We start from the raw sequence: 15,711 nt of genomic DNA, 5'->3' as shown, positions 1-15,711 counted from the left end.
AGAGCTGGCGCCTAACAAGATGCCTGGGATTGGGTTCCCAGCAGCTGTATCTGCATCCTTTGAACTGAGCAGCAGCACGTACTTCTTTTCCCAGCTTCACACCAACTGTCGTGGCCGTACTTAGCATTTCTCTGTCTTTCTAAACGGGATCATCGACCTTAATGAAAAAGATAGGCGATTTGTTTTCTTTATTTTCATTAGTAATAATGCTTTCAATTAATTTATATTTATTATTTATATTTTAAACTTTATTTTGGTGAGTGATTTATCAATATATTTCAACTGCATTTAAATGTCATTGGGAACCCTTTGACCACACCCGAATATAAGTGAATATTTTACTGACTGTCAGACATCCTCTCTGAAGATTATTTTCTAGGCAGATGAAGTCAGATTACTTCAGACTTTATGTACTGGAGATGTTTTAGAAAGTAAAAACTTTTTTTTTTATTTCAAAATATACTTTATTCAAAAATAAATATATACAATAAACCATTCAATAACTTTTCATCCTTTACATACGTTTGCATTATACACAGTACATATCCGTATTTATACCACATCATTTCATTGTTGAGGGGTATACTCCCCGCCCTCCGACCCCTCCCACTCCCACGGGTGGAGAAAACTTAAAACAACATTTTTTTAAGAAGTGCTATGTCAGTGTCCTGGGTACGGCTCCACAGTGTAATGGTTAGCTCAATACTTTTACAGTACCAGTGACCCGGGTTCAGTTCTTGCCACTGCCTGTAAGGAGTTTGTATGTTCTCCCCGTGATCACGTGGGTTTCCTCCAGATGCTCTGGTTTCCTCCCACAGTCCAAAGATGTATCGGTCAGTAGGTTAATTGGTCACATGGGTGTAATTGTTTGGCGAGGGCTCATTGGGCCGGGAGGGCCTGTTACCGTGCTGTATCACTAAATAAATAATGTGTTTTTGTTTTACTTTCTCTTCATCTCTAATATTTTCTTTTCTTCATTCACACCCCACTTCATTTTCTACGGATGATTTGCACTGTAGAAGCTGTGCCAGCTTTCAATTCTTGTTTTAGTCTCTGCACCCTGCTGTGAGGATTCTTCAGTCTGTTCAAGGGAACAGACCAACTTGTTCTTTTCGCACAGGGTCCCTGGAGGTGGGGATGGTGCACTTCATTCTTAATCACTTTTCTAAAAGAATGTGGCTGCAAGATTTCCTCAGTTAGTATTTCTTATAGTGGCTATTTGTGAAATGCTCAGCACACGGTGTCGTCTGCAGACCAAAGTTTTGTTCTACACTGCCCTCTGCTGTTCATGGTGACCCAGTACAGATCATGGTGATCTGTCTAAAGCAATCATTTAAAATCATCTTACAAGTGTATGCTTTTCTCCTGTCAGTCTTTACAATCAAAAGCTTCAATTAAATGCAGAGAACAAACCATGCATTTGTGGGGGGAAAAAGACAAAAATACAAAATAAGCAGGTTATGATTACAAGGGATGGAGATGGAGAGGGCATACAGGAGTGAGATATACCAGCTCATTGAATGGTGTCGCAGCAATAATCTTGCACTTAACAGTAAGATCAAAGAGCTGATAGAGGGCTTCAGAAAGTGTAAGATGAGGGAATACACACCAATCCTGATAGAAGGAGCAGAAGTGGAGAGAATGAGCAATTTCAAGTTCCTAGGTGTTCATATCTCTGAGGACCTGATCTGATATTGATGCAGCTATAAAGAAGGCAAGACAGCAGCTATTTTTCATTCGGAGTCTGAGGAGATTTCGAATGTCTCCTAACACACTTGAAAATACTACAGATGTACCATGGAGAGCATTCTGACTGGCTGCATCACCATCTGGTATGGGGGTTGGGAGCTACTGCACAGGATCAGAGTAAGCTGCAGAGAGTGGAAAAATTAATCTATTCCATCGTCGGTACTAGCCTTCGTCGTATTCAAGACATTTTCAAGGATCGGTGCCTCAGAAAGATGGTGTCATTATTAAATACCCCACCACCCGGGACATGCCCTCTTCTCACTGTTACCATCACGAAGGAGGTACAGAAGCCTGAAGGCACACACTCAGCGATTCAGGAACAACTTCTTCCCCTCTTGCCATATGATTTCTGAATGGACATTGAAACCATGAACCCTACCTCACTACTTTTTATTATGTTTTATGTTTTTGAATTTAACTATTTGATATACATATAGACGAGGGGTGATTGGTAAGTTCATGGCCTAAGGTAGAAGGAGTCAATTTTAGAAAACCTAGCACATTTATTTTTCAACATAGTCCCCTCCTACATTTACACGTTTAGTCCAGCGGTTGTGGAGCATACGGATCTTGGACCTCCAGAAAGAGTCCACAGCAGGGGTGATTGATAAGTTTGTGGCCTAAGGTTAAAGTAGTTGAGTTATACAGCTCTCGTTACATCCGCATGCAGTTCAACTCTTTGAGTGATTATGCAAAAAGTTTGAAGTTAATAACTCATCTCCGTCTACCTTAGGCCACAAACTTATCAATCACCCCTGATGAGTTATTAACTTCAAACTTTAGGAGTTGTGGTCACTGTTCTCTTAACAGTTCACCCACTGAAAGGTTGGTCTCTTGGCCAGGCTCATTGCTGCCATGTATAGGTCATTGTAGACCATGGCATGTAATGCTGAAAAGTTTCTGAAGAATGCAACAAGGGAAAAAATCCAAGTGAAGCTTTATTACCATTCTCCACATGAGGGGCATAAGAAAACTTCTGCTTTTACAAAGAATGGTAGGTGCTTGGAACCCAATGCCAGGGGTGGTGGTGGAAGCAGATACGATTGTAGTGTTCAAGGGGCTTCTAAATAGGTGTATGAATATGCAGGGATGTGGATCATTTCCAGGCAGATGGGATGAGTATGACTTTTTATCATGTCCAGCATAGACATTGTGGGCTGAAGTGCGGTTCCTGTGCTGTAGTCTTCCGTGTTCCATGGAAGGACGTTCCATTGTGGGCACAACAGTGAGATTTGAAAACCTTACAAGCAAATGTAAGCTCTACTGTTATTTACACTTAATTTCACCAAAGGGGCAGCATTTGTTCCGGTCAATTGATAAGTCACTTTATTGTTGTCACATGTGTGGAGGCACAGTGGAAAAACTTTGTTTTGTATGCCAATGGTCCCCAACCACCGGGCCGCGAGGAAACGATATGAGTCAGCTGCACCTTTCCTCATTCCCTGTCACACCCACTGTTGAACTTGAACATAGGGTTGCCAACTGCCCCGTATTAGCCGGGACATCGCGTATATTGGGCTAAGTTGGTTTATCCCACAGGGGACCGGCCTTGTCCCATATTTCCCCCGCTAAGGTAGAGCGTTCCTATGAAACCTTTCGTGCCGAAATGGCATGAAGCGAAGAAGCAATTACCATTAATTTACATGGGAAAAATTTTTGAGCGTTCCCAGACCCAAAAGATAACCTAACAAATCTTACCAAATAACACATAAAACCAATAATAAATAACACTAACATATAGTAAAAGCAGGAATGATATGATAAATACACAGGCTATATAAAGTAGAAATAATGTATGTACGGTATAGTCAGGAAGATGAAGGCAAAACCGATTTGTGGGAAAAAAATCGTCACGTACGCGCATGCGTACGTCTACGTGCACATCATGCATGCGCGCACAGGTGCCTGTGCCAGGCTTCATGGTCATGGTAGTCTTTCCTGGGGTAAAGTGTCCCAGGATTTGACTGCTACTTTTGTTCCTTATTTGGGAGTGAGAAAGTTGGCAACCCTAACTGTAAAAGACATGTTGAGGTGAGTTTAACCCTACTTGAACTCTGCCCCTGCCCCAGTCGGCCGGTCCGCAAGAATATTGTCAATATTAAACCGGTCCGCGGTACACAAAAGGTTGGGGATCCCTGTTGTATGCCATCTGTGGAGATCATTTCATTACATTGAAGTAGAACAAGGGAAAACAGTAATAAAATGTAGAATAGAGTGTTACACTTACAGAGGAAGAGCAGTGCAGGCAGACAATGAGCTACAAGGCCATGGCAAGGTAGATTGTCCATTTTGTCATATTAGGGGACCTTTCAGTAGTCTTATAACTAGTGGGAGAGATTCGAGGGAGAAGAGGTCCTCTTAAAGACCATCAGGGATGCCTATATGTGGGATCACAGGAGATGGTTGAGAATGTGAGTGCTAATTTCTTCTTGGTGTGTTCTAAGGATAATATCATAGATTCCAGAGAAATAAGGGTAATAAATAGTGAGGACTTGGATCGTATGCATACTACAAAGAAAGGGGTGTCTGCAGCCTTGAAGGGTGCTAAAGTGGGCAAGGCGGATGTTCATTGTGTTTTCCAGGGCTGGGGAGTTCTAAACTAGAGGCTGGAGACAAGGTAAGAGGGAAGAGATTTAAAAATAAAATACCTGGGAGCGTAATTTCTTTACGCAGGTGATAGTACCCAGAATGAGCTGTCAGAAGATGCAGTTCAGGCGAGTGCAATTACAACCTCTTTCGATAGGTGCATGGAGAGAAAAGGCTTGGAGGGTAATTGGCCAAACGTGGGCAAATGAGACTAGTAAGGAGGATTCTTTGGTCAGCATAGAAATCTGTGCTGAAGGCCTGTTTTTTTTGGCAGTATGTTTCCGTGACCTATGATAGAAGCTGTTCTTGAGCCTGGTGATGCGTGCTTTCAGGATTTTGTATCTTCTGCCCAAAGGGAGGGAGGAAGAAGGAAGAATGACCAGGATGGGAGGTGGTCTTTGATTATGCTGGCTGCTCTACTGGAGTGGCAAAATATGTAGACGGAATCTCTGGAGGGGAGGCCAGGTGCTGAACTGTGTTCACAGCTCTCAGTGGTTGCTTGCGGTCATAGGCCATTCCAAGTTGTGATGCATTTTGATAGGATGCTTTTCACGGTGCATCTATAAAAACTGGTAAGGGTCAATCGGGAGGTGCTGAATTTCTTTAGCCTCCTGAGAATTTAGAAGCTCTGTTACGCTCTGGGCCATGGCTTCTACATGGTAGGAGCAGGACGGGCTACTTGTGATTTTCATCCCTAGAATTTAAAGCTGTCAATCCTTTTGACCTCAGCACTTTTGATGTAAATAGGAGCATGTGCATTGTCCCCTTCCCCCTCCTAAAGTCAATGACCAGCTCCTTTGTTTTCTTCTTGATATCCTGGTTGCAGAATAAATATCTTGTGCCAGTGCTTGAACTGAGTCCAGCAAATAGTTAAAGGAAAATGCGTCAGAAATGGATTATAGAAAAACAGACTGTAAGTAATTAGAACTGCATAGTCCTTAGCTGGTTGAAGAGGGGATTTTCATACAACTACACCTTTGTTCTCTCTTCAATTTAATGAAGCTGCAGTAATTCAGCTTATTATAAGATTTTAAGAAGCTATTTCATTATTTCTTTCCCTTCAAAGAAACTGATATTTTACCGTTCTCAGATGGTTGATCGGAATAATTATGTCTCTTAGAAAGAGGGCCATTTTATAATCAGATATTGGCTATTGCATACACATAATTTAACACTGACATCATAAGAAATAGTTAATTTAGTCCAATGTTAAAAAAAATGCTCCTGCTCTTTTTGAACTGGAAGAAAATACTAATTATGATATCCTAGCCTTGATAACCAGTTTTTGTTCCTAAGCATTTAATTATCCAATCATTTGAAATGAGGAATATAAATAATAAAGTGGAAATTTAGTGTGTGATTTGAATTAAATACAAATTAAAAGTAAATAGCACCAGTAAATTGTATTGTATGCCTCTATTGCAAATTGGGGTAATATTAGAACCACTCTTAACTTGAGGAGATTGAGCATTGAGGATTTTTATTATCTGGTGTATATTTGGAAAAATTGTAGCTACAGGAAGTAGCTGCAAGTCGCAATTTTTGAATGTAATGTGATAATCATGGATAAACTCATTGTTCTAATGGGCAATAATTAATATCGTCTTTTTTCATCAACTTGGAATTGCTGAACATTTAGGCCCTGCTGATATAATGTTTTAACAATGGTTGGAACTCTCTGGGCAAGCTTCAGAACAAACTTAGGAAGTTCAGGAATGATTAAGCAGCAACTAGGGATTTAAGATGGGAAAAGCACAATACGATTAAATGCAAAAGATAAGGAGACCGCTGATGCTGCAGATAAATCTGGGGGGCAAAAGCAACAATGAATATAGACACATATTTTAAAATCTCTGCAACAGAATTGGAATGAAAGGTCTACGAAAGCATCTTTTGATGTGTAAAACATGAACGAAAGATTTTTCTGCTTCCAACCTGCTGCTTGGGGAGAGGAAGAAGGTGTTCCTAAAACATTAAATTTGTGTCTTCAAAGTTCAAAATAAGTTTTATTATCAAAGTGCATATGTCACCACCTGAGGTTCATTTTTTTGTGGGCATACTCAGCAAATCTTTAGAACAGCAACTATAAACAGGGTCAATGAAAGGTCAACCAGATTTGCAGAAGACAACTAACTGTGCAAATGGAAATATAAATAAACAGCAATAAATAAGAAGAACATGAGATAATGAGATCAGGAGTCCTTGAAAGTGTGATCGTTGGTTGTGGGAACATTTCAATGATGGGGCAAGTGAAGTTGAGTGTAGTTATCCTCTTGGTAAGTTATTACAGCCCCACCCCTCCAAAAAATCCTCATAATTGTGGCATGACACCTGAACTTGATCAGTAAATCCTTTACAAGTGATTTGATTATTTAGGTAAATTGTTGAATGGGTTTATTGCACTGCATTTGAGGTCAACAGTTTGCCCAGTAATTCTTCTTCTAACCAGACGTGTTTTCTCTTCCTCACAGATCTGGCAGATCCCCGACCACATGACTGTCCGCTCCATCACGGACCCCATTGTTGTCTTGGAAGGACACTCGAAGAGGGTCGGAATTATTACGTGGCACCCAACAGCCCGTAATGTTTTACTAAGTGCAGGTAAAGTCATCAGCTTGTGGAATACTTTGTCCAGGCTGACAGCAGGGAATGATGCCTGGCTCACCTTCAATGGTCAGGGTAGAAGTCACTGTGGTCCTTGTCATTTGGTACATCTTATGTGCTAACAGATGTTCTTTGCTTTCCTCCATAAGTTTAAAGCATAAATATACTTGCATCTACTTTCGATATAAAGCATTAATATACTTGCATCTTTAAGACATATCAAACTTTTACACAGTGCTTATTTTCAGCCAATGTAGTTGCATTATACTTTTCTAAATCCTGCACATGTTTCCACAACATCAGATTCAGAAATTGTCATTACCCTTCAACCATCAGGCTACTGAACCAGTGTGGGTAACTTCATTCATCTCCACTCTGAACCAACACCACAATCTATGGACTGGCTTTCAAGGACTCTACAACTTATGTTCTCAGTAACATTTATTTATCTTGCTTGCACACTGTCTTTTTATGTGTGTTAGTAGCTATTCAGTGTGTGTAGTCTTTCATTAATTCTATTCTATTTATCTGTTCTACTGTGGGTGACTGTAAAAAAAAAGAATCTCAAGGTAGAATATGGTGACATATACATCCATTGATTAATAAATTTACTTTGAACTTTCAAGTTAATGTGACTACTTTGGATGTCCTGAGTGCATTCAGGTCATTGGAGAAAATGGGAGGTTGAGCTGCTTTCTGATAGGGAAAGGGGCAATTTATAATGCATGCCCTTCCCAGGTAGCGTTAAGCATCTCCCACGCAGTTATAGCAAGCTTATTATTCCATTAACCCCTGGCAGAGGGCACTTCATCACTGAATCTGTTAAATGCGAATCCTCGGTTTGGCTAGCTCCTTGATTATTTTAGACCTTCCCATCTTAAATTGGAGCTCCTTCCTAAACAATCCAACAACTTCACCTTCACAACCTAACCCAAAATCCATTGCAAGTATCAGTCACGCTCTTTAACTTTTATTTCTGTGGATTTCCTTCAAGCATTCATCAACTTCCTTCACAGCCCCAGCCCACCCCTCTCTATTTGAAATGTTATTTCCAAGTTGCTTCTAAAATTCATTGTGCAGTATTGATCAAAGGCACACGCCAAACCAAACTCATCACTGTGACTAATTACAGTTGCTCAATTAAATTGGTGCCTTGCTGGTGGAGGTAAATGTCAATCACAGAATGGTGGTGTTGTTACCTCCAATAAATACTACATCCACCTGTTTTAAATTAGTCAAGCCTGAACTCAGTTATTGTCTTTCTGAGTTTCCCCTGGTATAATAATAATGTAATACCGTTTAACTAGCAGCTGTTTTTCTCTTCATGTGAAAATATTACAAACCTTCTCCTCAATGTGTTCATTTGTGTCAGCAGATATTTCAAATTTAATTCCTGTACTGCATTACATCAAATCTTCTGTTTAGGAGAAAAGGAAGAAGAGATTTCAGTATCACATTCCTCCTGAACTGTTAATTTATCCTGTTGCATCAGGTTTAATTATCCATGGTACAATCCGTCAGTTATGCGTGTCTGCAGTGAGTCCTACTTGCCAATCTTTTTCACCTCTAACTTTATTTTTTTAACCTATGACTTTTTAAAATATTCATTATAATTGTTGAATGTTGTTTTTTTGTGGCATGTCCTACCCATCATAGCAAATTCCTAACACATGTAAATGTATATGGCGAATAAACTTGATCCTTGATCACTATTTCCCACGGAGTAGTTCTCTTGAACATTTTACAGCTGTTCCACACTTTCCAGCATCAGATCACACATTCATAAAGATATGCAGACCCTTTCCATCAGCCACACCCATGTTGAACATGAAATAATCATCAGTACTAATCATATTTGCCTTAATGTGTTCCATACCATTCTAAAGCTGATTGTTAATGGTTGTTTGTCAGTCTTTCTACATAGTTTTTCATGGATTATCGTATTTATTTTTTTCTATTCTGAATGCCTGCAAGAAAATGAGTCTTAGGGTAGTGTATAGTGAGTATACAGTAGTACTGTGACAAAAGGCTTAGTCACATATATGTACATACAGTAGTTGGAGTGCCTAAGATTCTTGCACAGTACTGTATTTGTCAACATGGAGCGGAGAGCAAGTTTGTAAACCTGGCGGGAGCACAGGATGTTGGGAATAATGAGGGTGGAGCGCCGCGGGAGGGGTATGGGGCAGATGACAGAGAAGGAGTGCTGGGGTGGGGTATAGCGAGGTGAAGACACACCAGGCAAAGTCATTTGATTCTAGACAATTGGTTTATTGATCATTACAGAATGCCTCTCTGGTGCTTCCTGCTCCCTTTCATCTCCCTTCCCCTTTTCCCAACCGTGATTCCCTCCTCCTGCCTGCTTCCCACTCTCAGACCACAATAGAGACCCATTTTAGAATCAGGTTTATTATCACTCACATATGTCATGAAATTTGTTTTATTTTGTGGCAGTGGTTCAATGCAACACATAAAATTACTACAGTACTGTCCTGGGCACCTTAGCTATATATATATATATATATATATATATATATATGTGCATAAGAGTTTTGCACAGTACTGAATATATGTTCGTAATAAATTTACTTTGAAATTTGAACTTTAAAATTTGAGGCCGCTGTTCATCTAGGTACTTTTTAAATGTTGTGAAATTCCCTCCTCCATCACTTCAGACAGTAGATCTTGATCCCAATGACCTTCCTGACAGAAAATGTTCTGACACATTACTGGAACTAGAAAATGGCAGATAGCATTCCAAGACTTCTTACTTATACTCACTGTGATAATATTACGAGAGCAAGAGGAGACACAGCATGCTTAAGTGTTGCTATCTTTCCCAGTCTGGCCACCTTACTCTGCAACACACAAAATGCTGGAGGAACTGAGCAGGTCAGGCAGCATCTATGGAGAGGAATAAAGAGTCGACGTTTTGGTTGAGACCCTTCATCAGCACTGGAAAGGAAGGGAGAAGGAGACAGAATAAGAAGGTGTGGGGGGGAGGGGAAGGAGTACAAGTTGGCAGGTGATAGGTGAAGCCAGGTGAGGGGGAAGGTAGGCAAGTGCGGGAGGAGGAGATGAAGTGAGAAGTTAGGAGATGCTAGACAGAAAAGGTAAAGGGCTGAAGAAGAAGGAATCTGATAGGAGAGGAGAGTAGACCGTGGGAGAAAGGGAAGGAGAAGGGAGATGGTAAACAGGTGAGAAGAAGTAAAGGGGTAAGAGTAGAGTCGGAATGGGGAATGGAAAAAGAGTGAAGGGGAAGTGGGGAGAAATTACCAGAAGTCAGAGAAATCAATGTTCATGCTGTCAAGTTAGAGGCTACCCAGACAAAATATGAGCTGTTTCTCCACCCTCACAATGTTGTCCCACATGTCAAGATTGATGAAGGATCAAGAAGGCAGTTCTGCCAAGTGATGATAAAGGGAAAATTCTGAATAAAACTGATATTGGTTTGGGGATCAATGATCCAGGGATTCATACCAAGTACTGACCTTGTATCATGTCTGTTTCAGGCAGTGATAATATGATAATTATTTGGAACGTGGGTACCGGAGAGCCCCTGATAACACTTGACGACCTGCATACCGACTTGATTTACAATGTTTGCTGGAACCGTAACGGCAGCCTCATCTGTACCACCAGCAAGGACAAGAAAGTGCGCATCATTAATCCGAGGGAGCAACGCGTCCTTGCTGTAAGTTCCCCCACTGTGTGGTGGTGCTTGGTCTTTGAAATTCCAGGATTTGACTGGACCCTGAGCCATAAATTCTTACTCCTCTGGGGAGACATTTTATCAATTAATATTGTCCTGATTGACGTGAGTATTGTTGTCATGAACTAACTGGTATTTGGTAAGCTGACAGGGATTTGAAAATACCAAGTAGTTAGTTAGGAAGTTGCTCAAAGTGGAGAAAGAAAAAAAAAGAAGTAAAGGTAAGGCAGAGGGGAATATAAGAGATTGAACTGGCAGATTTTCCCAGTGAATGTCAAAGGTACCTCCAAGTGAGTACTTAATTGAGACTGAGAGTGCAGGGTGGCCAATGAGTCCCTGATGTGTGGTAGAGAAGTTGATGCAGATCTTCGGTAGCAGGTTTGTTTGCTCAGAGGCTCATTTTCTGATCTGACAGGCATTGTTGTATGAAAGTGATGTTCAAGGGCTGTGTGGCACTCCACTAGAGAATGCAGGGCTGGCTTTGAGAGGTTAGGATTAGGTCTGCCAGGTAAATGGGCACAGAACCCAAAGCTCACAGAGCAAGGGAGAGACATACTCCGTACTAGGCACTGCAACTTAACCCGCAACACTTTTAATTGGAAATTTGTCTGATCGGTTTCTCCACGTGGCCAAGCCCACAGCAAGGTGTTGATGTCTTCCATCGGTGACTTGGCTTGGCAGCACTGGTGGGGTGCTGTTGACAAGCCAGACTTCTGTTCTTGGTGTTCTGGCAACAAAATAAGTAAAGACGACTCATGGTTGTTCAAATGTTTAATTTTAAAATTTCATTAAAATGATGGGCACAAGAGAGGTTGTAGATGTTGGCAATCTGAACAAACATACAGAAAATTTTGCTATTACTGTAATGGCTCACCATCCCTCAAGATTTCCCGTAAGATCTTAAGACATAAAACAGGAGCAGAATTAGGCTATTTGGCCATCGAGCCTGCCCACCATTCCATCGTGGCTTATTTATTAACCCTCTAATATCATTCTCCCACCTTCTCCTCGTAACTTAAATCATAATCAACCTCTGCTTTAAATATACACAGTGGATTCACCGCCACAGCCATCTGGCTAAATAAATTGCTCCTCATTTCTATTCTAATCCCAAAGCACTTTGCCACAATTCATTCCTTTTCTAGTGCAGTCACAGTTGACTTGCACTGTAAACATTTGCAGTTTATTTCCCACAACCACTGGTGGAAGCACAGGAGTGGCAAAATGTCAGGGTAACTCTTTGCTTCTTTAACAGTACCATAGACCTGACACCTTATTCATCTGGCTGAACAGGTACTCGTGCCTTAGTCCAATAACTAGAATTGGCCTGGTCCTGCAGTGTATTGAACTGGATTGTGTGCTGGTGTTCGGGAGTGGGAATTGAACTTTGAATCACTCGACTCAAGTACAAACTGTTTATATATGGTAGGAATCTACTAATGACAAAAACTGACACGTGGATGGCTGAATGTTTATCTCTGAAGATTAGATGTCTACTTCTAATTGAAAATCAGTTACAAAGTGAAATAGTTCAAGTGATTGCCTTCACCTCCTTCCTGTAAGTTTGAGTGGGTTCAAGCAGCTGACGGTACCAGTAATGTAGAACCCTTCCAGTTCCTCTGAGTGATAATATATAGTGAATATGTCTATTTACTTAGGACTTCATGGAGCTGCTTAGCAATGTGGATACACGTTAGATTGTCGCTATTCTTATCACCATCTCCTCCATCTGGAATTTCTTGAAGAAAATTGAAAGCATCTTCCTCAGATATGAGGATGACAGATGTTTGTTTTCCTTGTGGTTGTAGACAAATGCCATCAGATGTGGAAGCACATTCCACTTGATGGGAGTATCAGCACATCTTGCTTCCACTTGGACACATTAAGATATTTGCTCTCTGCCCTTCCCTTCTTCCAGGTGCAAGATCCATTCAGTTTGCATTTCATTCTTCATCTTCAGTTCTTTGTTCACCTAGTTCAGAGGTAAAGCTCCACTTTACTTGTGCGGACATTTGCTGCAAATGTGTCAGACCCCGACAGAAGCCATAAGCATTGGGAAGAGGTTGAAGATGTGACACAAAGGGACTGCAATTTAAACACATCTGTGGAATGTTGACTAAAGACGAAATTGAAGGACTTGGCATTAGGTCTTCATGATGTAGAGTAGGAGAAAGTTTCTATGGAGTGCAAGCAGCAGTATAGAGCTGAATGATCTGTTCCTGCAGTGTTAGTTCTATGTGAATTTCCATCTTATGACTCTGGAAAGCAAAAGAAGGTAATAGTGAAGTTAGAGAATGATGTTTTATCACTGGCACTTCTCACCTTTATCTAACTTCTGTTGCGATAAAGCCATAACTTGGTCGGCGTGCTATGCTGGCACCAGAATGTGTGGTGACACTTGCGAGCTGCCCTCAGGACTTAAGGCCTTAAGATATTGGAGCAGAATTAGGCCATGGGACCATTGAGTCTGCTATACCAATTCATCATGGCTGATCCATTTTCCCTCTCAGCTCCAGTCTCCTGCCTTCTCCCCATATCCCTTCATGCCCTGACCAATCAAGAATCTATCAACCTCTGCCTTAAATATACCCAATGACTTGGCCTCCACACCCACCTGTGGTAATTCATCTTTAGGTTGTGCTGGTTGTTAACACAAACAATGCCTTTCACTGTATCTTTCAATGTGCTCGTGATAAATAGATCTGAATCTATATAACTCCGATGCATGAAGAGTGAAAGTTATAAATAAAGTCAAACCTGGTTGTTATTGATGGTGAAGCAATGGACACTGGGCACTCAATGATAACTGAAAACCAGCTTCCTCGTTGATCACCTGAGACTCAAGAAGGTTTATTTCACTCAGTCTGTTCATGCTTGCTAAATGTGATTGGTATCTTTCACATAAACTGCACTGAACAATGCTGAAGGCAAAGTCTATAAGACTCAGTTAACTGCATACTGTTTAAATCAGCTTCATTTTCTGATTTTGTCAAGAATGGTGTTGTTTGGTTCTTTTCTCCTTCTCAATCAAGTTGTTTCTAAATTTCAAAACAAATTATCCTCTGGACACATCACCCCCACCCCCCCCCCAACAACTTTCCACCATGATCCACTGGTACCCATGTTGTCAAAGCGTAAAATAGGTTCAAAATCCTGCTGAGAAGACTTTCTCAGAAAGTAGAGGTGTTGGTGAGCTTTCTTGACTGTGGAGTGTGTTTGGCGTCTGGGCTGAGATTTTGGCTTGGTGATAATTATCTGTTTCCTAAATTCAGCTCTGTATGAAGTTTTCTCTGAAGACATGATTAGTGACCTGGTGTGATCTGAGTGTATTTTTGGATGTTCCCCTGGTTGGAAACCTGGTAGAATCATACTGTGGGTTGCACCAACACACACCGGTACACACTAATTAAATGTACGACTGTTGCGAACATGTAGTAGAGCAACACTTTGCATCTTAATGGTCACAGGGATTACTGTAAAGAAAGACTTTCAGTACAAACCAAAACATCTTACAACCAATAAAGTTCTTCTTGAAATACACAGGTGAACTGCAACAAACTCCTAAAACAACATGCACAAAATATTGGAGGGCTCAGCAGGTCAGGCAGCATCCATGGAGAGCACTCTGAAGCTCCCATGCAGTTTTGTTTGTTCCAGAGGGATGCCATGGTTTGGGTGTAGACTGAGCTCATGCCCGTGTGCTGATTCACTGGGGAACCACATCCTAGATCTGATCTCCCCCAAAAGAGAGGGTGTGAGGATGGAGTGTGGAGAAGGAGGAAATTGTTGGAAAATGTAACACATTTTCAAAGGTTCTACTCTACTTAGAAGTTTACACAGATTGAGCAGGACAACTTTGACAAACCTCTATAGATCTGTAGATGCACAGTGGAGAGTCTGCTAACTGGTTGCATCATGGCTTGGAATGGAAAGACTCATGCCCAAGAAGGGAAACGTCTAGAAAGAATCTGGTCGGTCACAGGCAAAGCCTTCCCTACATTTACAAGAAGTACTGCCGCAGGAAAGCAGCGTCCATCATCAAGAACCCTCACTGTGCAGGCCAGACTCTCTTCTTGCTGCTGTCGTCAGGAAGGAGATACAGGAGCATTAGGTCCCACACCACCAGGTTCAGGAACAGTCATTATCCTCCAACCATCAGGCTCCTAACTTTGCTCACCTCAACACTGAACTGATCCACAACTTATGGAATCCCTTTCAAGGCTCTGCACCTCGTATTCTCAATTAATTAATTGTCTGTCCACAGCTGGTCTCCTTTCACACATTGATTTGTCTGTCTTTGCTTGCATGTAGTTTTTCATTGATTCTATTGTACTTTTTTGTTCTACTGTGAACGCCTGCATGAAAATGAATTTCAAAGTAGTATATAGTAGTATACACGTACTTTGATAATCAATTAACTGTGAACTTTGTAAAACTTTCAGCTTCATGGATAGACATTAGGAGCTCTGAAACACAGAGCTTCATCTTCTCCAACACACAGAGCTGGTCAGGGCACAAGGAGCATCACTGACTGCTAGCTTACTGCTCTTTCCCCGATACGATGCAGAGAACAGCCTGCAGCTTTTTGAAATAGTAAATGGCATATTGTACTTGACAGGATGAAAAACTGAGAAATAACAGGACCAATAAGTGATGAGCAGGAGTGTAAAGATTTAGATTCTAGCCCGAGGCATCTATATACTGATGTATATAGATGTTACACTCACCTCCTCTAGCAGTGGTGAAAACGAAATCCATCAGAACATTCAGAAGAGACGTGTAGATAGTTGAAAGAGTATAACTTGTAGAGCCATGGGAGCAAGATTGGCACTGGTGGATTAGTCTAACAGGACCTGTTAGTGACTCTCTGGGCTGAATAGACTTCAGTGACATATTCCTTATAACAATAAAGCCGTTAATCAAAGATCACAGTAAATTTATTATCAAAGTATGTACTTGTCACCACACACTACCCTACATTTTCTTGCAGGCATTCACAGTAGGGCAAAAAAGTACAATAAAATCAATGAAAAACTGCACACGAAGACTGAAAACCAACC

General features: G+C 41.1%; 1 protein-coding gene across 1 annotated transcript in view; it reads left to right on the top strand.

Moving 5' to 3' along the window:
* Positions 1-15,711, top strand: part of LOC134336949 (coronin-6-like) — a 260,484-nt gene that overhangs the window by 207,158 nt on the left and 37,615 nt on the right. Inside the window, exons 4-5 of the mRNA XM_063031656.1 lie at positions 6,807-6,936; positions 10,452-10,633. Coding sequence (XP_062887726.1) covers positions 6,807-6,936; positions 10,452-10,633 — 312 coding nt within the window. The remainder of the gene's footprint in view (positions 1-6,806; positions 6,937-10,451; positions 10,634-15,711) is intronic.

Source organism: Mobula hypostoma, chromosome 23 (genome assembly GCF_963921235.1).
Source record: "Mobula hypostoma chromosome 23, sMobHyp1.1, whole genome shotgun sequence".
NCBI lineage: Eukaryota > Metazoa > Chordata > Chondrichthyes > Myliobatiformes > Myliobatidae > Mobula > Mobula hypostoma.
This window is presented reverse-complemented; position numbering and strand designations above follow the sequence as displayed.